The 21347-nt window shown below is 57.6% G+C and overlaps 1 protein-coding gene across 2 annotated transcripts; it reads left to right on the top strand.

The window, feature by feature from the left end:
• CHAF1B (chromatin assembly factor 1 subunit B) lies at positions 1 to 18793 on the top strand. Of its 2 annotated transcripts, none has more exons than XM_045585224.1 (14): positions 1 to 82; positions 1604 to 1774; positions 2450 to 2582; positions 4799 to 4916; positions 5456 to 5559; positions 9438 to 9534; positions 11264 to 11348; positions 13120 to 13213; positions 14145 to 14214; positions 14296 to 14387; positions 15326 to 15479; positions 15563 to 15970; positions 17512 to 17600; positions 18272 to 18793. In XM_045585224.1, exons 2-14 carry the CDS (start codon positions 1649 to 1651, stop codon positions 18406 to 18408), a joined length of 1707 nt encoding a protein of 568 aa, XP_045441180.1. In that variant the 5' UTR covers positions 1 to 82; positions 1604 to 1648; the 3' UTR covers positions 18409 to 18793. The 2 variants fall into 2 exon arrangements, with proteins under 2 accessions (XP_045441180.1, XP_045441181.1); XM_045585225.1 differs by having other exon boundaries at positions 18275 to 18793.
• Positions 18794 to 21347: the final 2554 nt, after the last annotated feature.

Here is a 21347-nt window from a genome sequence, read left to right on the forward strand (position 1 = left end):
GCCCCACCCACGGGAGGCGGGGCCTGCGGCGCGCGGGAATCGGAGCGCGCGCTGGAGCGGCTGAGTGGCCGCGTCCCTGCAGGTAAGTTCTCGGCGCTGCCGGCTCCCGCGGCCCCGTGGGTCTCTGGGCCGGGCCAGACCGGGCAGGACCGGGCCGAACCGGGCCGAACCGGGCCGGGGCGAGAGGCTCTCGCTGAGGCAGGCGGCGGGGGCGGGCTGCCTCCGGAGCGGCGCGCGTTCGGGCGGCCGGTTCCCGCCCCGGCCCCGGCCCGGCTGCCGGGGCGGCGTCCTGCCCCTGCGGCCGGGAGAGGGGCCCCTGCCCCCGAGGCCCGTCCCTGGGGGGCAGGCTTCCCTGGCAGTCTCCGCCCCTTCCCTTCGCAGCCCGGGCAGCCCCCTCTCCCCTTGTCCCCTCCTCCTGGGGCTCCTCCTCCGGCGGCTCCTCCTCGGGCGGCTCCTCCGTGACCCGCTTCCTCCCGCAGCCCCTCCTCCCGGAGCCCTTCCTCCCGGAGCCCCCTCCTCCCGGAGCTCCTCCTCCCCCAACCCCCTCCTCCCGCAACCCCTCCTCCCCCAGCCCCCTCTCCCCTTGTCCCCTCCTCCCGGAGCCCCTCCTCCCGCAGCCCCTCCTCCCCCAACCCCCTCCTCCCGCAGCCCCTCCTCCCGCAGCCCCTCCTCCCGCAGCCCCTCCTCCCAGCCCCCTCTCCCCTTGTCCCCTCCTCCCGGAGCCCCTCCTCCCGCAGCCCCTCCTCCCGCAGCCCTTCCTCCCGCAGCCCCTCCTCCCGCAGCCCCTTCTCCTGGAGCCCCTCCTCCCGGAGCCCCCTCCTCCCGCAGCCCCTTCTCCTGGAGCCCCTCCTCCCGGAGCCCCCTCCTCCCGCAGCCCCTCCTCCAGGCTGCCTGGCTCCTGGGAAGCCCATGGGGTTCCCTCGCTGGCCTCCTGGCTCCCTCTGCGCCCCCAGTCCCCACTCAGCGGGGCGGGAGCACGGTTGGCGGCCTCCTGGTTTCTCCGCCTGCGTGTTCCATTTTGCTTTTCCAAGTAGCGGGAGAACAAACATAACAGTCAGGGCTTAACAGAGCGTTTTAAAAATATATATTTTTATTGATTTGAGAGGAAGAGAGAGAGAAACATCAATGATGAGGGAGAATCATGGATCTGCTGCCTCCTGCACATCCCCTGCTGGGGATGGAGTCCGCAAACCCGGGCTTGTGCCCTTCCTTGACTGGAGTCGAACCTGGGGCCCTTCAGTCCGCAGGCTGAGGCTCTATCCACTGAGCCACACCAGCTAGGGCTCAACAGAGCACTCTAGGTGCAACTTGCAAGGTGTTGTGTCAGGACATATATGCGTGCTTCACAGTGCAGTGTGCACTGAAAATAAAAAATGTTGATTGATTTTAGAGAGAGAGCGAGGGAGAAGCATGATTTGTTGTGCCACTTACGTTAACTGTTCATTGGCTGTGCCCTGACCTGGCCCCTGCCGGCAACCGTGGCGTATCAGGGATGATGCTGTAACTAACGAAGCTATCGCGTGCGTGTTTAGTGGTTAGGCTTTCTGGCTCATCGTGAGGGTTCACATTCCCGCTCTCCTCTTCAATTCATTACCGTTTTCAGCTTTCCTGTGCCTCTGGAAGAAGAACGGTGGCCACGACGGGGAGGATGAAGGTCATCACTTGTGAGATCGCCTGGCACAACAAGGAGCCGGTGTACAGCCTGGACTTCCAGCACGGCGCGGCCGGGAGGGTCCACAGGCTGGCGTCCGCGGGCGTGGACACCGCCGTGAGGGTGAGGGCAGATCGGACAGCCGCAGCAGCACAGCAAGCCCCGCCGAGGCAGCGTTCTCCAGTCTCACGTTTATTTCTTTTTTTTTTCCCTAATACATTTTATTGATTTTTTTACAGAGGATGGGAGAGGGATAGAGAGTTAGAAACATCGATGAGAGAGAAACATCTATCAGCTGCCTTGTGCACATTCCCCACTGGGGATGTGCCCGCAACCAAGGTACATGCCCTTGGCTGGAATCAAACCCAGGACCCTTCAGTCCACAGGCCGACGCTCTATCCACTGAGCCACACTGTTTTCAGTTCCAGACGCACATTTAAAGCTCACGCCAACCAGCTCCAGCTGCTCCCTCACCTCGTCCAGCGGGATCCACTCTCAGGGGCGGGGGGAGCAGTGAGACCGGAAGAAGGCTGCTTTCTCCTGGGGTCACCTAGATTAAGGGGCTTGGATCCCTGTGGCTTTACCTGAGCCAGGTCCCTGTGGGGGAACAGTCCGGACTAGAGCAAGGCAGGAGGGAGGGCAGGCAGCAGTGGGACTGTGGGTCTGTGGTTCAGATACACATTCCTTTTATGTTCCAAAAGGAAAGCTACGCTGTCTTCCTGGCAATGGGCGTAGTGTTATTTCCGGGTGCGGAGCGGCGGGTGCTCACTCTGGCTCTGGCTGTTTTGACATCACCAGGTCTGGAAGGTGGAGAAAGGCCCGGACGGGAAGGCCATCGTTGAGTTCCTGTCCAATCTGGCCCGCCACACCAAAGCCGTCAACGTCGTGCGCTTCTCTCCCACGGGGGAGATCCTGGCCTCCGGAGGAGACGGTGAGTGTCATGTGAAACCCTGAGGCGTGAGCCAGGCAGGGCTTGTTTATTACAGAGGTCCCGGACTCGTGTTCTGGGGGGCAGAAGCAGGTGGGGGCAGCAAACACACGCTGAGAAGACCTGTGTGAAAATGCCGCCTGCCCACGTGCTCCCCTGGGCTGGCTCAGGGACAGTACGAGGTGTTTCACGTTCTGACGGAGTCTCCAGGCCTGTGCCGGCCTCGCTGGATTGTCGGTGTAGAATGTACAAGTGACCACAGTCTGACCCACGTGTCTGTGTAACTATAGGACAGTGGTTGGCAAACGCATTAGTCAACAGAGCCAAATATCATAGTACAACGATTGAAATTTCTTTTGAGAGCCAAGTTTTTTTGTGTGTGTTTTTTTTTAATAAATATATTGATTTTTATAGAGAGGAAGGGAGAGGGATAAAGAGCTAGAAACATCAATGAGAGAGAAACATCCATCAGCTGCCTCCTGCCTACTGGGGATGTGCCCGCAACCCAGGTACATGCCCTTGACCGGAATCGAACCCTGGACCCTTCAGTCCCAGGCCAACGCTCTACCCACTGCTGACCCTGGAGGTGGGAGGCGGGTTTGTGGCTTCTCCGTGCTATTGTCCCTGGGCCCGTCCCCACCGGGTCCCCTGGAGAGGCGAGTGCTCTGGCTCCATGGAAGATGCCAGACCCGGAAGCAGCCGCTCAGAGGGCGGGTCCACAATGAGCCACACCCCCCATCAGTTCTCGAATCCCGTGCACTAGGCCTCTAGTTTATATTCCCTATCTCTAGTCTTCAAACTATATAAAAAAAGTAAGTCTTTTTACCATCCTTTACCTCTAGAACAGTCTGGAAGCCAGTGCAAAGTAAAACAGAACTCTCAGACTTCGCTCACAGGAGGAGAAGAGACTGGCTGTTAAATTCAGTGCCCCTGTGTCCTGAGGGTGGGCCCAGACGGGAAGGGTGGGGGTGGGGCGGGGGAGCGCCCCTGGCGGCCTGGCCCCAGTCTTCCGTGAGGTTGCCCCGGGCAGCAGAGCCCTTTGGCCCTGGAGGCCCAGGAACCTGCTGTTGGCAGTGGAGTTTGTCCTTATGTCGGGGCACCTGCTCAGCCGGGCTCCGGGCTCCAGTCATAGGGGGTCCCCGTCCCCGGCCTCTGGCAGTTCTCAGGGGGAGGCGGTTCTGGGCGGATGGTACTGTGCGCGGACTCAGAACGCAGTGGTCGGGGAGCAGACAGTCCATGACGTCAGGCTAATGTGTGAGATGCCTCCACGATATTAATCCTGACACGTGGGCTTACCGCGGGCGGGGCGTTGTGCTGTGAGTGCTTCACGCCTTCTAACACATTTAATCCTCCCAACAGCCCCCTGTTTTTATCCCCATTTTATTTCATTTTTCTTTATTTAAAAACTTAAATCCTCATCTGAGGATATTTTCCCATTGATTTTAGAGAGAATGGAAGAGAGAGGGAGAGACAGAAACATTGAAGTGAGAGAATCACATCGATTGGTTGCCTCCTGCACCGGCCCGACCAGGGCCCGGGCCAGAGAGAAGCCTGCAACCGAGAGGTACGTGCCCTTGACCGGAATCGAACCAGTGATGCTTCGGTCCACAGGCTGACGCTCTGTCCACTGAGCCAGACCTGCTGGGGCTGTTAGCCCCAGTTTACAAGTGGAGATGGAGGTCTCAGGTGACTTGCTGAAGGTCGCACAGCTGGGAAAGATTTGCCATCCATAGTGTTGGTGGTTCTTGGTTGCTGGTTTATTTTTTTCCTTTTAATTTATTTAACATTTTTATTTATTGAGAGAGAGAGAGAGAGATTTGTTCCACTTATTGATGACTCACTGTTGGATGCATCCCCGTGTGTGACCTGGCTGGGGCTGGAACCTGCCACCTTGGCATACGGGGAGGACGCAGTGACCAAGTGACCTATCCCACCAGCGCGTCTGCCTTTCCTCCGTTCTCTCTCGGTTCCGCCTTTTGGCTTGTGAGCCGCTTTGCAGTGGTGTTTGGCCCGTCAGGACCCTTCTGTTTAAGGCGACTTGTCTCTCCCTGACCTGATGAGTTTGATTGGGGCTTTTAGCTCGGCAGGCAAACCTGTCTTCCCCTCGGCGTTAGAAGTGAATGGCCGTGGCCGTAGGTGTACGAGGCACCTGGGGTGTGAGGGCCTGAACCGGGTGCGAAGGTGGGGGTGGAGCAGCCTGTCCCCTTGCGTCCCGCCAGATGCAGTCATTCTGCTGTGGAAGGTGAACGACAGCAAGGAGCCCGAGCAGCTGGCCTTCCCGGACGAGGACGAGGCGGAGCTGAACAAGGAGAACTGGACGGTGGTGAAGACGCTGAGGTGGGGCAGGGCTCGTGCTCCGAGGACCGCGCAGCTCACTGGAGACTGTCCTTAAGCGGGACAGAAACAAGAGAGCAGTTTTAAAAGAGAAAAGCATGGTTAACATGGGTTTCCTTAGTTTCTGCTAACAAGTAAAATCGAATCAATTGTAAAGACAGATATCTCTTTTTTTAAAAAATAACTTGGTTTTTTACAGAGAGGAAGGGAGAGGGATAGAGAGAAACATTGATGAGTGGGAAACATCGATCAGCTGCCTTCTGCACACCCCCTACTGGGGATGTGCCGCAACCAAGGTACATGCCCTTGACCGGAATCGACCCTGGGACCCTTGAGTCCGCAGGCCGAAGCTCTATCACTGAGCCAGACCGGTCAGGGCAAAAGACATATCTGTGGACGTGAAGGTGGTCGGTTGTCCCTGTCGCTAAGGTAGCCCCAGCAGTAGTTCCTACCATCCCATCCTAACGTGTGGCCCCTCAGTTTGCCTTTAAACGTTTTATCCTCTCTCTCCTCTCTCCCACCACCCTCCACTCGGACCCCAGGGGCCACCTGGAGGACGTGTACGACATCTGCTGGGCCAGCGACGGCAACCTGATGGCTTCCGCCTCGGTGGACAATACGGCCATCATCTGGGATGTCAGTAAAGGTAGCTGATAGGCTTTTATCTGTGGGGGGGTGGGGTGGGGGTGGGGTGGGGATAGCATCCTGTGTGTCTACCAAGCCTCACCTGTCTGTCTTGACGGCATCAGAAGCACTTCTTTAAGGAGCCCAAACGGGTTGGGCCAGCAGGTTGGGATTAGCCCGGGTGCCGTGCATCCAGCTCAGCTTGAGGCGTCCAGGCAGGAAGCCTGGGCCTAGGGTGGTGTCCCGAGTCCCCGGTGCCGAGCAAGGTGGGTGCCCCGTGCCCGGGATGCGGTCGTAGAGGGACAGGCTGACCCTGCCTTCGTGGTGCTGAGATCTGGGGAGATTGGCTAGTCTCCATTCGGGCACTCCCTGCTCCGAGCTGAGAGGCAGGACCATGGTTCCATTTCAGGAGGTGAAGGCACCTCGCTGCTTTAAAAAAATAATTTATTGATGTCAGAGAGGAAGGAAGAGAAGCATCCATGATGACAGAGAATCACTGACCTCCTGCAGCAGCTGATGCCTAGCCCTGCAGCCCTTTCCTCAGACCTGGTGTTTCCTCCCCCTCTCCCGCAGCCCCGTGCCCTGGGGGAGGGGTCTTGCCGCCACGGCCCCCTCCCATGCCCTCTGCACCAGCTGCTCTCCTCTGGTGCTGTCCTCTAGCTCGCCTCGCTCCATCATCCCCTGTCCCTGCCCCTCTTTCTAACAGAGGATGTGTCACTTCTCGTCCCCAAATCTGGCCTTGTCCTGGACAGCTTGCCGGCGCCCGGCGATGGCCTTGGACGTGCCAGCATGCCGGGCACTGGCGAGGTGCCGGGAGAGTACAGAACAAGGTGGCAGCCCCCTGCTGGGGTGCCGGGTAGCAGAGGCGCTGTGCGGGTCGGGCGTGTAGGTCATTTGGAAGGCTCACGCTTGGGGTTTGAACCGAGGCTTGAACGGATCTGGGGAGCACGCGGTGTGGTGTTTTGGGGAGAGCATGCCGGCGGCCTGTGTGTGGAGGGAACGGACAGTGGACCGGGGGGGGGTGGGCGGGACTGAGGATGGAGCCAGGAGGCCCGGGCTACGGGGTTGGAGAGTGTGTCCCAAGTGAGACCGTGGTGTCGGAGGGTTTTGAGCAGAGCGTGACGGGACTTTACAAGACGCCTCCAGGTGGCGTGTGGCCAGCGGGTCCTGGGAGGACACAGGTGGGAGCGGGATGCTGTGAGCGGCGCAGGCGTGATCCGGGAGGTGACGGTGGTCTCAGCTGGGTGCCGGGGACCGGAGGGGTGGGAGGGGGTGGGACATAGTTTGCAGAAAGAGCGGACAGGGTGTGATGCATTGGCTGTAACTCCGAGCTTTTTGACAACCAGGTGACTAGTGGAGCCGTTTCCTGAGCTGGGCCACGGGGAAGTGTGGGAATCAAGGTCACGTGTCAGACCTCTGCCTTGTGTGGGTAAAGTTTTTTCCCCCAATATGTAGCATAGGCAACTTATTTCAAGTCAATATTTAAAATTTTTTTATGTTTATTTTTTAAAATATATTTAATTTATTTTTTCACAGAGAGGAAGGGAGAGGGATAGAGAGTTAGAGACATCCATCAGCTGCCTCTTGCACATCCTCTCCAGGGGATGTGCCCGCAACCAAGGCACATGCCCTTGACCCGAAACAAACGTGGGACCCCTCAGTCTGAAGACCGGCGCTCTGTTCACTGAGCCAATCCGGTTTCGGCTAAAATCTTTTATTTTTATTGATTTCAGAGAGGAGGGGAGAGGGAGAGAGAAACATCCATGATGAGAGAGAATCATGATCAGCTGCCTCCTGCACGCCCCACACTGGGGACCCAGCCTGCAGCGGGGCCTGTGTCCTGACCAGAATCCAGCCGTGACCTCCTGGTTCACAGGCTGATGTTCAATCACTGAGCAGCGCCGGCTGGGCTGTGGGTGCATTTTTGTTTAAGGAATTTCTCATGAGCCGATTCCTGCTGCTGCCCAGCGCCTCAGCCCCTCCCCTCCGCAGTGAGTCCTGTCTTCAGGGGAGCATGCCGTCTGGCTGTCACGTCCCGGCTGTCACATCCCTCAGTCTCAGGTCTTTTAGCTGCTCCGCCTTTGACCTCTGGAGCCCAGGGCCCTCTCTCCCATCACAGCCGTCGCCCTCCGTCCTCAACACCTTTCCTTTCTCGCGGAGCCCTCGGTCTGAGCCCCGTTCCCTGGTCGGGGAGCCCCAGCCTGTGCTCCCCGGGGGCTGTCCATCAGCTCTCACTCCCTCACCCTTTCCAAGACAACCCCGGCCGGGCTGGATCCGGCTGACGGTCTCCTTCCGGTTCCCAGTCCCAGGCCGAGCGCAGCTGGTTTCACACCTGCCCCCGCGGCTGGGCCACTCCCCAGGCCTCCCACCAGCCTCAGGCCGGTGTTCATGACCACCGGGAGGCCGGTCTGCTCCTGTTCTCCCCACACCCCTTCGTCTCCCCGGCCCCGCCACCTCAGCAGGATGCCTGGACAGAGTTTAAGGAAGGAGGAGCGGGTTTTAGCCTGAAGCTGCGCATTGTACACGGGTCGGTGCTGGCAGCTGTGGGGCCAGCTTTGGGGGATGGAGGGCAGAGGGCTGGGGGGTGGAGGGCACAGGGCTGGTGATGGAGGGCAGAGGGCTGGGGGGTGGAGGGCACAGGGCTGGGGGATGGAGGGCACAGGGCTGGGGATGGAGGGCACAGGGCTGGGGGGTGGAGGGCACAGGGCTGGGGGATGAGGTGGGAAAGGTGGAGGGAGGGAGCAGAGGGAAGGCCGTCTCAGAGAACTGGTCCTGGTTCCCTAGCATGGCCAAGCCTTCATGACTTCCCCTCCCTTCAGGTTGTCTTGGTGTGTGCCTGGTTTTCCTCCTACCTCCCCTTCCCCTTCCCCCCACCGTGAGTGCTGCGGGGGTTCAGGCCCTCGTCCCCCATCAGCTCTACCCTCACCTCCTAACCAGGGGCACTCTCCAAGGTCTTCTCAGAACCTCACTTTTGCCTGGCCAGTTTTCTCAGTGGTTAGTGCACCGGCCTGCGGACTGAAGGGTCCCAGGCTCGATCCCCATCAAAGGCACGTATCTGGGTTGCAGGCTTGATCCCCAGCCCCAGTGGGGGCACGTGTGGGCGGGAACTGGTGGATGTCTCTCTCACATCCATGTTTCTGTCTCTCCATCTCTTCCATTCTCTCTAAAAGTCAATGGAGCCCTAACTGGTTTGAGTGTTGGCCTGAGGACTCAAGGGTCCCAGGTTCGATTCCAGTCAAGGGCATGTACCTTGGTTGCGAGCACATCCGCAGTAGGAGGTGTGTAGGAGGCAGCTGATTGATGTTTCTCCCTCATTGATGATTCTCTCTATTCTTTTCCCTTTCTCTCTGTAAAAAATCAATAAAATATATTTTTTAAAAAATCAATTGGGTGAGGATTAACAAACAAACAAAATCCCCCAAAGCCCCCAAGTTTCATCTTTACCACCAGGTCACCCCTCTTGGCGTTCCTCTGAGCTGCACGGGTCTTTTCCTTGCCCAGGGCTCCTGTGCCCACCGCCTTCCGCCTCGTCTTGTCCGTTTGCCCTTTACCTTCCCCCTGGCGGTCCGCAGTTATCGCCATTGCTCTGTCTCCTCGTGCGTCTGTTTAGACCACCTTTCCCTCCACTGGCCCCTTCGCCCTGCCTGGTCCCGCCCAGCCTCCCTCCTCTGTTCCACGCTCTGCCCGGTGCAGTGCGCCTGCCCGTGGGGTGTCCGCCGGCTCTGAACGCCGGGAGCCGGGCCGGGCAGGACCATGTGGCCGAGCCTGACCCAGTGTTCGGGGCAGTCCCCTGGCCACCTGCTGACGGCAGAACTGGGTCAGGACAGTGACCCAGAGGCTGCGGTGTCCGCGCTGGCGCTGGAGTAGTTCTGGTTACGCCGTCGTGTGCTTCTCTCCTAGGACAGAAGATCTCGATTTTTAATGAACATAAAAGTTACGTGCAGGGAATTACCTGGGATCCTTTGGGCCAGTACATTGCGACCCTGAGCTGTGATCGGTATGTGAGTACTGGACAAACTGTCTTTGTATCTGTTTACTTAAAAACTTCTGGAGAGGCATTTTATCACAACTCAGCCACTGTAAGCAGTGGTCTAGCTTCGGTTCTTTGAGTCTTAGTTTCATGGCAAGAATTTGTTTTGTTATTCTTTCAACGTAAGAAAAATTGGAAACTGGTGAGGCAAGTTAGTACCTAGTAAGTCTATGGAATGGGTGGATGTCATAGGTCGATGCTCAACCTCTGAGCCACACTGGCCGGGCTAGGTGAATGAATGCAGAAAGAGCTTGGAATTAGATCTGAGTTTCATGGGCAACTTTAAAAGAAAAGGTCTTTTATAATAACTACTAGAGGTGGGGTTCCTCGACCTGGTCTGTGCCTCAAAATCTGGGACCCCTCGGGAGATGTTGGAGAGCTGGTTTCCTGCAGGCCTGGCCGAGGGACCCCACTAGTGCACGAATCTGTTCACCGGGCCTCCAGGATGCATACAAGACCTTTGGTTAATCTCTTCCCACCCTCCTTGCCCCTCCCTTCTGAGATTCATCAGTCTGTTCCACGTTTCCTTGCCTGTGGTTTCTGTTCCTGCATTGAGCATCTGCCCCCTGGTGGTCAGTGCATGTTATAACTGCCGGCTGGTCAGCTGGTTGCTTAGGCTTTTACATATATAGACTAGAGATCCAGTGCATGAAATTTGTGCATGGAGGGGGGCGCTTCAGCCCAGCCTGCACCCCCTCCAATCTGGGATCCCTGTCTCAATCCAGGATCACTGGCTCCTAACTGCCCACCTGTCTGCCTGCCTGATTGCCCCTAATAACTCTCCCCTGATGGCCTAATTGTCCCTAACTGCTCTCCCCTGTTGGCCTGATTGCCCCTAACTGCCACTGTGGCTTTGTCCGGAAGGACGACTGGTCTAATTAGCATATTACCCTTTTATTAGTATAGATGACTTAAGCAGAGGTACCAATAGTAGGAGTGGATATTGGTTTCCTTTTGTTGCCACTACGGCGATTTTAAGGAGACTGTTTAATATAAAAGTAAACTCTTGTGCCTTTTGAAAGGAGGACCTCCTCCTGTGTGTACTGGTTTTGTTCTTAGAACAAAGAATCTTTTTAAAAATTAGGAGTGCCAGGCATATTACTCATCATATGCCTGTGATAGTCCAAATGGTCCTTCTCAGTATTTACCCACTTCTTCTCATCGCAGCAGGTCTCATTTCAGGCCTGGGCATGAGAGTCAGGGGGGAGCTGGTGTGTGTTTCCCTGGAACCTGCGACGTCCCAGATGTCACTGGTTTCCCGCTGTGTGGATTCCGGCCGGCAGGAGGCTCTGCCTAGCCAGTGCGAATCCTCTGAGTTACCGCCTGCAGATTGGCCTGTGGTGCTATCTTCCTCTTGCAAATCCCTGAGGACCGGGCTGTTCCACGAAAATTAACCCACAGCCGTACCAACTGCCGCTGGGCCCAAGGAAAGGGGAGCGGCCTGGAGACAGTCTTACCGGGAAGCCGGGACCTTCCCTGAGGGAGGAAGCTGAGCCTCCCTCACCGCGCTGACCGCTTCAGGCCGCTCAGGCCTGCCGCTCAGACCGCTCCTCGGACGGACGCGGTCACGGGGAAAGGCATTGTAAACGGTTCCCGGGCCACAGGGTGCCTCCGCGTCCTCCGTTTGGGTGAGGATCACTCCTGTGGGAGGCAGATCGTTGGCCAGAAGAGTGAGACCGGACTTCCTTTCCCCCAGGACCCTGCGGGTGTACAGCACCCAGAAGAAGCGCGTGGCCTTCAACGTGTCCAAGATGCTGGTGGGCGCGGGCGCCGAGGGAGAGGTAGGAGAGGCGCGGCTCTGCCTGGGGCTGCGCTCCGTGGGGACGGGGCGAGTCTGAGCTCCTCGGCTCGCAGCCAACCCTGAGCCCAGTGAGCCCCCTGGGCCGTCGGGGCGGGAGTGTGCGGGCCGGCCCGTCTGGGCGCAGGTCCGTCCGGGGCAGGAGAGCCGAGGAGCATTAACTGTTAACCGGGAGCTCCCTTTTTAATGACGCAACCCGTAACGGGCGCGCACTCTCTCACTAGGACGTGTCAGTACGTCACGCCCGGAGGACATAATGTCATATTTTTTTTTATTTATACTTAATGAAAGTAAATGAAATATATATATATATATATATATATATATATATATATATATATATATTCGTTTACTTATATATATAAAGCACAAAGGAAAATACAAAATTACAAAAAAGATAGAAAAGAATACCGACAAAAAAAAAATGGGACACGTCAAATTAAAAAATTATAAATTTTACAAACAATGATAAAGGTTACAAAAAATAGCCGAAACCGGTTTGGCTCAGTGGATAGAGCGTCGGCCTTCGGACCTAAAGGTCCCGGGTTCGATTCCGGTCAAGGGCATGTACCTTGGTTGCTGGCACATCCCCAGTGGGGGTTGTGCAAGAGGCAGCTGGTGGATGTTTCTCTCTCATCTCATCAATATTTCTAACTCTCTATCACTCCCCTTTCCTTCCTCTCTGTAAAAAAATCAGTAAACTATTTAAAAGGAAAAAAGATTACAAAAAATATATACCGTCCCTCTCGGGACGCAACATGTATTTCAAGGATGTATTCATACGTCCTACCCGTTCCCAATATTGTTTACGTTTGACGTATTTATAGGTCCTGCTCGGTTAAGGTTAACATCTGCAGAAGCCTGGCCACCCTGAGCGGGTTCAGTCAGCTGAGGCGGCAGGCCTCCGGGATTCCGGGGAAGGGATTCCCAGGAGTGGATTTTTGGGAGTGGATTCCCAGGAGTGGATTCTAAGAGTGGATTCCAGGGAGTGGATTCCGATAGTAGATTCCAGGAGTGGATTCCGGAGAGTGGTGTGGGTGGAGCACGCGGGCCGGAGGATCCCAGCTTGAGGCACGCAGGCAGGTGGGAGGGGGTGGATGGCCGGCAGCAGGCAGTGCACACGGCATCTTGGCAGGAAGACGGAGGGCTCCGGGCACAGAGCGCCGGCTCAGGGGCAGGAGGGATTTGACCTTGGGAAGAGCCGGCCCTATTCCTACAGGAATGGAGGCTGAGGAGGCAAGAGGGAGCCAGCCAGTCGGGTTTTGGCCCAAACGGACCGAGCGCCATCCAGGCCTCTGGCAGGTGTGGGTCGTGTGGGCCGGGCTGGCGGGGCGGCGGTCGCCGCTTCGGGAAGCGAGGGCGATGCTGCCCTGGGCCCCGGTGTTCCTGAAGCGGGGGTGCACACGGCACTTCCACAGGAAAGGTGTGATTACCAGCTTAATAATCAACTACATCCTTTCAAAAAGCCATTTGTTCTGGTGGAAATTCTCAGCGAGCAGAGAGCTCCGGCCATCCTCTTACTCTTTCCCAGGCTCATCCCCACACGAACCAGTTACTCACACACATGTCCACACGTGTGCCCACACACGTGCACACATGAGCTTTCCTGAACAGAAGGCCGATCTGTTCATGCCCCCGGAGTGTGGGTTGGTACTCGTTGTTTCGGTTCCCGTGACGATCGGCAGTAGTGACGGCCGCATGGAGGGAAACGGCCTGTCTGCGGGGGCTGGGCTGACGCTCGCTTTGTGCCTCAGGCCAGGAGCTACCGCATGTTCCATGACGACAGCATGAAGTCCTTCTTCCGGAGACTGAGCTTCACCCCCGACGGCTCCCTGCTGCTCACCCCAGGTGCGTGGCGGCTGCGTCCCCTCCGCAGGCCAGGGCACCTCCAGCGTGTGGTTAGAACAGGGCGGGCACTGGAGGGAAACTAAGAGGGACCCCCGAGGAGGGAGAGGGGAAGAGAGTGCGCTAGCTGCTGTGCAAGGTGGTTTTCCTGAGCAGTTGACTAAGAAAAGCAAGATAAGGAAAAGTCTAGAGAGCACCCCATTTTGTAAAGTAAAGAAATGCCCACCACGTATGTGTGTATGGTTGTCATGGTTATGTAGCCTGCAGGAAGTGCACGCTGGCCAGGTGTTTATCCTGGGATGGAAGGAAGGATGGGTGAGATGCTGCCGCCCTCCTGGTGGATATGCAAAGGTCACATGTGTAAGAATGTGCGTGCATTTGTGTGTGTGTGTGTGTGTGTGTGTGTGTGTGGGCGTGTGGGCGCGCGCTCAGCAGCAGAGGACAAGACGTGTCCAAGAGCAGGTGTGTCTGTCGGTCGCTCTCCACTGGGTCTGGCCGTGCCAAGTGCAGCGTGGGAGGGTGGAGCAGAGATGTACCCCCTGGACAGTGTGTGTGCGACTGGGACCAAATACAGTGGGGTGGCCCCAGAGCGGGTCAGCTCTGCAGGGCTGGGGCTGCGGCAGAGGGCTATCTCCTGGCTGCTCCTGGCTCCGTCCTGCCAGCCTCAGCCCTCGGACGGCAGTGAGGTCGGGACTCGGGCCTGGCCGGGGGCCGTGCCCTCAGGGGGCCGAGCCCTCAGGTGAGATGGCACCCAGGTGAGGACCGGTGGGTAGAGCTAGTGGGCAGCTGAGCCCAGGGGTGCGGGGTTTGTATTTGATCCCAGCTGCACACACACTGTCCAGGGGGTACATCTCTCGGGAAGGTCACTGTAACCCGGAACTGGCTGCCTTGAGTGTGCTGGTGGGCCGTAAAGTAACAGCCTCCCTCCTGCCAGCCGGATGCGTGGAGTCGGGCGAAAACGTGACCAACACCACGTACCTCTTCTCCAGGAAGAACCTGAAACGGTGAGCCCGAGGGACCGGCGGGGACGTTTGCCCTCTGGCTTTGTTGAGCAGCGGTCTCTCTAACCCCTGGTTCCCCCCCAGGCCGGTGGCGCATCTCCCGTGTCCCGGAAAAGCCACGCTTGCTGTCCGCTGCTGCCCCGTCTACTTTGAGTTGAGGCCGGAGGCGGAAACAGGTACATGCGTCGCCTGTCGGGAGGTCAGCAGGGGGGGTGAGGTTTGACCTTACCTCTGGGAAAGGGGGGGGCCTGTGAGTTTGGCTCCGTTTAGTTACTCGGAGCCGGCACGGAGGCTGCTGTTAGCAAACTGTGTGTCTGTGGTTGGCAGCGTCTAGAACATACAGGCTCTGTTTAGAGCAACTTAAATGTGTATATATATATATTTATTGATATCAGAGAGGGAGAGAGAAACTTCAATGATGAGAGAGAATAATTGATGAGTTGGCTCCTGCACGCCCCCTACTGGAATCCAGCCGCAGGTGACCTCTTGTTTCCTGGGTGCGGCTCAACCACTGGCCAGGGATCTCTTTCCTGTCTTGCTTGGACCTCGGGTCGCTTCCCGACGGCACCGGCCAGTGCCCAGCCCGGAGCCCTGCTCTGGCCCCGCAGCTCAGGGCACCTGTGGGCGCTGCCGGGTGCCCTCCCGCCGCTGGGCCTGGGCACCAGGCGGTGAGCCGAGGCTGCGCAGCACTGCGTGCTGCTGCTCCCCTCCGCCCGGGGCGCTGGCCTTCACTGCTGACGGGCAGTCCGCGTCTTAAAACGTCGGAGGCTAAATCGGGGCCCCGTCACTCGGAGGCTGGAAGCGGAAGCTGTTTTCCACTCTAAACTCTTACGTGAATGAGTCCAATTAACCGGAGAGAGCATGAAAGCATCACTCGGTACAGGGTTTCCACGTGACCCTGGGCTTCCTTCCCGGAAGTTCTCTCCCGTGTGCCCCTCGGCGATCCTGACACGGTGCTCACGAAGTTCTCGTTCCTGCGTTCGTGTGTAAATAAAAGGAAGGCCTCCGGGCCTCCGACGCCATTGGTGGAATCGGTCCCGTGTGTCCGGGGAGGGGCTCGGTGTGGGGGTCCGGCGGGTGCTGGTGTCACGTCCTTCCTGCCCGTGTCCCGCAGACGGCCCGGCCCCGGGGCCGCTGGTGCGCCTGCCCTACCGCGTGGTGTTCGCCGTGGCTTCCGAGGACTCGGTGATCTTCTACGACACGCAGCAGCTCCTCCCCTTCGGCTACGTGTCCAGCATCCACTACCACACGCTGAGCGACATCTCCTGGTGAGCGGGGCGGGGCGCTCTGACGGGGGGAGCGCGGGCCGGACGCGGTAAAACTTCGCCCTTTCTCCTGCGTTGGGGCCAAGGTCCAGCGACGGCGCCTTCCTGGCCATCTCCTCCACCGACGGCTACTGCTCCTTCGTGACCTTTGAGAAGGGCGAGCTGGGAACGCCTTTCACAGAGAAGCCGGACCTGAGCACGCGGACTCCCGATACGGCGACGAAGGCCAAGTGTCAGACCCCACAGGGGTCCTCGCCGGAGCCCAGGCTGGGGGAGGGCACCCCGGCCAGCAGAATCCCAGACCCTGGCAGTCCCTGCCCAGCACCCGCTCCGGGGAGGCCGTCCGCAGCCCCAGCGCCCAAAGACCCGCCCGCCACGGCTGCCCCCGCCGGGCCCTCGGAGGAGAAGAGCCCGCCCAGCAGTCAGGCTGGGAAGGCGCCCCCGCCCCGGAGGGTCACCCTGCACACCCTGCAGGCCTGGAGCAAGACGCCCCGGTAAGGACACCTGGGCGGGGACGCTGAGGAGCCGGCAGCACAACGCTGTGCTGCCCCAGAGGGTTCTTTTTTAAAATATGATTTTACTGATTTCAGAGAGGAAGGGGGGGAGGAGGGAGAGAGAAAGAGAGAGAGAGAAACACCAATGATGAGAGGGAATCATGGATCGGCTGCCTCCTGCACGCCCCCCACTGGGGATCGAGCCACAACCCAGGCCTGTGCCCTTGATGGGATTCGAATCTGAGACCCTTCAGTCCACAGGCCGATGCTCTAGCCACTGAGCCACACCAGCCAGGGCTCCAGAGGTTTCTTCACCTCACTCCCAAGGGCCACCTCCTGGCTCACACCCCTCTGAGGGGTCCCTACTTCTTATGTGACGCACAGGTGCGGTTCCACCTGCAGGTCGTGATCACACTCCTTCCCGGGTGCCTTCCTTTCAGCCTGACCCCTCCAGCTGGGTCCCCAGAGCACACTCGCCTGGGGGCCTCTGACCCCCCTTCCCCCGGACACGGACGCCGCGTCCTCCACCCTCCCTTCTTTCCTGTCACATGTCACATCCGGCCGGGACTTCTTTCTGCTGCTCCCCGTGAGGCCTCAGCCCCTGGGGCAGGCAGAGCCCCGTTCCTGTGGCTTTGGGCCGGCACTGCGGTGACCCCAGCCCCCCGACCCTGTGACCCCCGTTAGCTGCGCCGCCCGGTTTCCTCCCTGGATGTCAGGGGGGTCACCTCCGGGTTCACCGCCCGGCTGATAGACAGACTGGCCCCTCTGTCCAGACAGAGCGCCGGGGGCCACCGGAGGCAGGGGTGACAGAAGGTGCTGGAAGCCCTGGGGCGGCCCTGCCTGCTCACTCCCTGACCTCTCTGGCCGGTCCACCGTGGGGTGGGGGTATCGGCTCCCGGTTGGTCTCTAGACCAGCGACGCTTGGTTTCTCTCCTGTGTGTCTGGGCGGAGGGAAGGGGTTCTGGGAAATATTTGGGTATTTAAGTTTCCCCGTTTCATGTCTTACAAGCTTCTTGCAGTTGTTCATTTTGAAAAAGGAATAGTTGTTGGACATTCAGGTTGTGGGTTTTGGAAAGAACAGCTCGCAGCAGGAAGCCTGAGCAGGGCTCTGTGTACATGGGGGGCCCTCTGAGGGGTAAGCTGACGTCAGCGCTGTGATGACGTCATGTAGTAGTGACAGCGCGATGATGACATCAGCGCCATGGTGACATGTGGTAGTAACGTCAGCATGTTGATGACGTCAGCACTGTGATGACATCAGCGCCGTGGTGGCGTCAGCGTGGTGATGACTTCAGCACTGGTGACGTCGTGTGGTAGTGACATCAGCGCGGTGATGACATCAGCACAGTGATGACGTCAGTGCTATGGTGCCGCAACGTGAACAAGCGTGATCCTTGGTCACTAAGCCCGCGGTGTCTGTGTGCAGGTACCGCCTTGCATACGTGACCAGCTGCTACTGAGAAGCCGTGGTTTGGGTCGTGGTGTCAGACACCCAGGCCCTGTGACATGCACTCACCACGCCCTTCCCTTCTCTTACCCAGGAGAGTGAACCTGATGCCCTTAAAGACGGACGGCCCGAATGCTGTGTCGGGCGCTGTGGCTTGCACCCCTCCCGTGGAGGCCCCGCCAGGTGAGGGCTGGTGCTGGGCCTGTTCCCCTGGGGGTAGCAGACCTTCTCCTTCCTTTGGAAATGAACGTCCGCTAATGTCAAGTTGCTTCTGAGACAGCGAGGATGCGCCTGCCGAGGCCCACCCTGCAGACCCACTGGCCCGTTTGTTCTCGGGAGCCGCTTCCCGGAGCGCATGGGGGAGCTGGGTGCCCCCATGCCAGGCCGGGTGGGGCTCGGTGGGCGGTCCTGTGTGACGGCGTTCATTAGCGCCCCAGATGTTCCCATCCCCCTCCTGACAGCCTAACATGTCGCCAGCAGCGCCCACCGTCCTGGGAGGCACAGTGGCCCTGGGGCTGAGATTCCTGGTGTAGACTCCATTCTAGGCACATGGGACCTGCCGGACAGCTTACTCCTTGCCTGGGCACAGAATTTTAAAAAATGTGTTTTTATTTATTTCAGAGAGGGCGGGAGGGGGAGAGGGAGATAGAAACATCTATGATGAGAGAGAACCATCGATCAGCTGCCTCCTGCACGCCCCCACACTGGGGACTGAGCCTGAAACCCAGGCCTGTGTCCTTGGCCGGAATTGAACCGGGACCCTTCAGTCCGCAGGCGGGGGCTCTACCCACCGAGCCACACCAGCCGGGGCAGGATCTGTTGTGCTGGCCCTTAAAGAAGTCTTGCTTCCTTAGCAGCCTCGCCGGTCAGCGTTTCCGAGCCGCCTGGAGACACGCGGGCCAGCCCCCCGCAGCGGAAGCGGCCCCGCCCTGCGGAGGACGGAGACGGCGCCCAGGGCCCGGAGCCCGCGGGAGACCTGGCCTGTGCGTGAAGGCTGCCTGGCGGGGACCCCCTCGCTCAGAGCAGCCTGACTTCCGGAGGGTCTGCTCCCGCCTCCGTGAGTGTCCCTGGGACACTGTCCCCGCCAGCCTCCCGCTGCACTCCCGGAGCTGGACCCGCGGACCCCGTCCCTGTGGACACCACTCGCTCCTCCCGAACCCTCTGGCCGTGCGGACCCTCACGGGGGTGGTGGGTTCCGGGTGTCTGAATGGTTATTAGATTTGCCCTGTAAACAGTGGTCAGCTTTTGGAAGTTTGTTCTGTTTGCGTTCTGATTTTAAAGGTGATGGGGCTCATTCTGAACAGGAAGCCGGCGTGAAGGGACGAGCAGGCTCGGGGGGGGGGGGGGAGCTTTGTCCTCCCATCCCCTGCTCTGGCATAAAAAACAGGCTTCACTCTCTTTTAAGGGGAAAGTTGAGGTTTTACTTGAGATACAATTTGGTATCAAATAGGTTAACTTTTTAGGTTGATTTTTTTTTTTTTTTTTTTTTTTTTTAAGTTTTATTTTATTTTATTTTATTTTATTATTTATTTTTTTTTTTTAATAAGTTTTTATTGTTCATATTATTACAAATGTTCCTTTCCCCCCACCCACCATTGCTCTCCTCCACCAGGTTCCCATCCCACCCTCTGCCCTTTCCCCTCTCCCCATTGTCCTCATCCATAGGTGCACAGTTTATGTTCAGTCTCTTCCCACGCCCCCCTCTCCCCTTTACCCCAAGAATCGTCAGTTCACTCCCCTTCCATACCTCTGATTCTATTATATTCAACAGTTAATATTGTTCATCAGATTTTTTTAATTTCCTTGGTTTTTAGATTCACTTGTTGATAGTTATGTATTTGTTGTTCATAATTTTTATCTTTGTTTACTTTCTCTTCTGAAAGAACCCCCTTCAGCAATTCATATAATTCTGGTTTGGTGGTGATGAACTCCTTTAGCTTTTTTTTATTAGTGAAGCTCTTTATCTGGCCTTCGATTCTGAGTGATATCTTTGCTGGATAGATTATCTTTGGCTGTAGGTTCTTGCTATTCATCACCTTGAATATTTCTTGCCATTCCCTTCTGGCCTGCATGGTTTCTGTTGAGAAGTCAGCTGACAATCGTATAGGTGCTCCTTTGTAGGTTACTACCTTCTTTGCTCTTGCTTCTTTTAATATTCTCTCTTTGTCTTTTGCTCTTGGAATTTTAATAATGATGTGTCTCGGTGTGGTCCTCTTTGGATTCCTTTTGTTTGGAGTTCTGTGCGCTTCCTGGACTTGTAAGTCTAATTCTTTCACCAGGTAGGGGAAGTTTTCTGTCACTATTTCTTTCAGTATGTTTTCCATATCTTGCTCTCTCTCATCTTCTGGGACCCCCATAATTCTGATGTTGGTTCGCTTGAAGTTGTCCCAGAGGTTTCTTACATTATCTTCAATTTTCTGGATTCTCTTGCCTTCTAGCTTCTGTGGAGGAGTGTCTTCTGGCTCTTTATGTTCCAAATCTTTGACTTGATTCTTGCGATCTTCCCTTCTGTTTTTAGGACTCAGTAAAATATTTTTTATTTCAGACAATGTATTCTTTATTTCTTGTTGATCCCTTATCATTTCTTGTTGACTCCTTATTAATTCTAGTTGATCTCTTTTCATATCCTCGTAGCCCTTATCCATCTTTTCTAAGAAACTCTTGAAAAAACTTATAAGCGTAGATTTGAACTCTATATCCAGACGCTTTTTGTCCTCCATTTCTTTCGTTTGTGATCTATTTTGTTGTCGCATTTCGCAGTTACAGATGGGACGGGGTTTCAGGGTGGAGCCTGCAGCTTTGGCTTCTGTCAGCCCCGCCCTATGCGGGTCCTTCAGTGCTCGCTGCTGCCGGCGCCTCTGAGAGAAAGGTGCCCTCGATTTTCGCCTGCTGCCAAACAGTCTATGCTCTCCCACAATGAGCCCGGTATTGGGGTTCAGTTCAGTTGGAGGTGGGATTGGAGGTGGCGTTCAGAGCAGTCTGGAGCCCCAGTCTCCTTCCCGTCAGGGCAATCCCGCGGCACAGCCGACCGTCCCTTCTCTGCGCGCAGTGTGCGCGCCTCCGGGACCTCCTTTCGCCTCTCCCTGGGGTTCCGCCTTACAGCCCGGCTCCCTATGGCTGAGCCTGGGTCCCCGGGGTCTGGCCCAGAACCGGGGTTCAGAGCAGTTGGGGGCCCAGCACAGTCGGAGCTTTTCTCTCCTTTCCGCTCAGGAACGCCCGCCAGGCACTCGGCCTCCCTCCTCTCCGGCTCCGTCCTCTCCGCGTGCCGCGTCTCAGTACCTTGGGCTTTTCCAGCTCCTCCGCGCCTCCTTCTGGTTTTCTCCTTGCTTCTCGCTGTAGAATTTCCAGTCAGTCAACCTTCCAGTAGTTCTGGGCAATGTCCGTTTTATATTTTAGTTGTATTTTATTGAAATTGTTGTGTGCGGCTGCGGCTAGGTGTTCACCTGGGCGCAGCCATCTTGGATCTCCCTAGGTTGATTTTTCAAAGAAGAAAAAAGTAACGTAGTCATTGACGCCTGTGTCTCTGCTTTCTCTGCCCCAGGTGGGGGGCTGGGGACAGGTCTGTTTCTGCTGGGGAGACTGGGGGGTGCTGTCGCCGCAGGAGGCAGGGGTGGGTGCCCGGAGGCGGCCCCCGGTGGCGGGTGGACCCGCTGAGGATGGCGCTGGGAAGAGCTGTCGCCGCGAATGTCCGGGCACCGCAGAGCAGGTGGGGCGGGCACTGATGCCGTCACTGGCGTGATGAGCATGAGTGACGGGTGTCCGGTGACAGGCGCGGTGCTGCCCCGGGGCTGCCTTCCCCCGGGTGACCAGCGCGGGTGTGGGTGCGGGGCCGGAGCCGCCCCCAGTCTTGGACGAGGGCTGGGAGTCAGCAGCAGCAAAGGAAGGAACTGGGCCCAGCTGGTTGCTCAGTAGTTAGCACACCGCTCTGTG

Source organism: Pipistrellus kuhlii, unplaced genomic scaffold (assembly GCF_014108245.1).
Source record: "Pipistrellus kuhlii isolate mPipKuh1 unplaced genomic scaffold, mPipKuh1.p scaffold_m20_p_2, whole genome shotgun sequence".
Taxonomy (NCBI): domain Eukaryota; kingdom Metazoa; phylum Chordata; class Mammalia; order Chiroptera; family Vespertilionidae; genus Pipistrellus; species Pipistrellus kuhlii.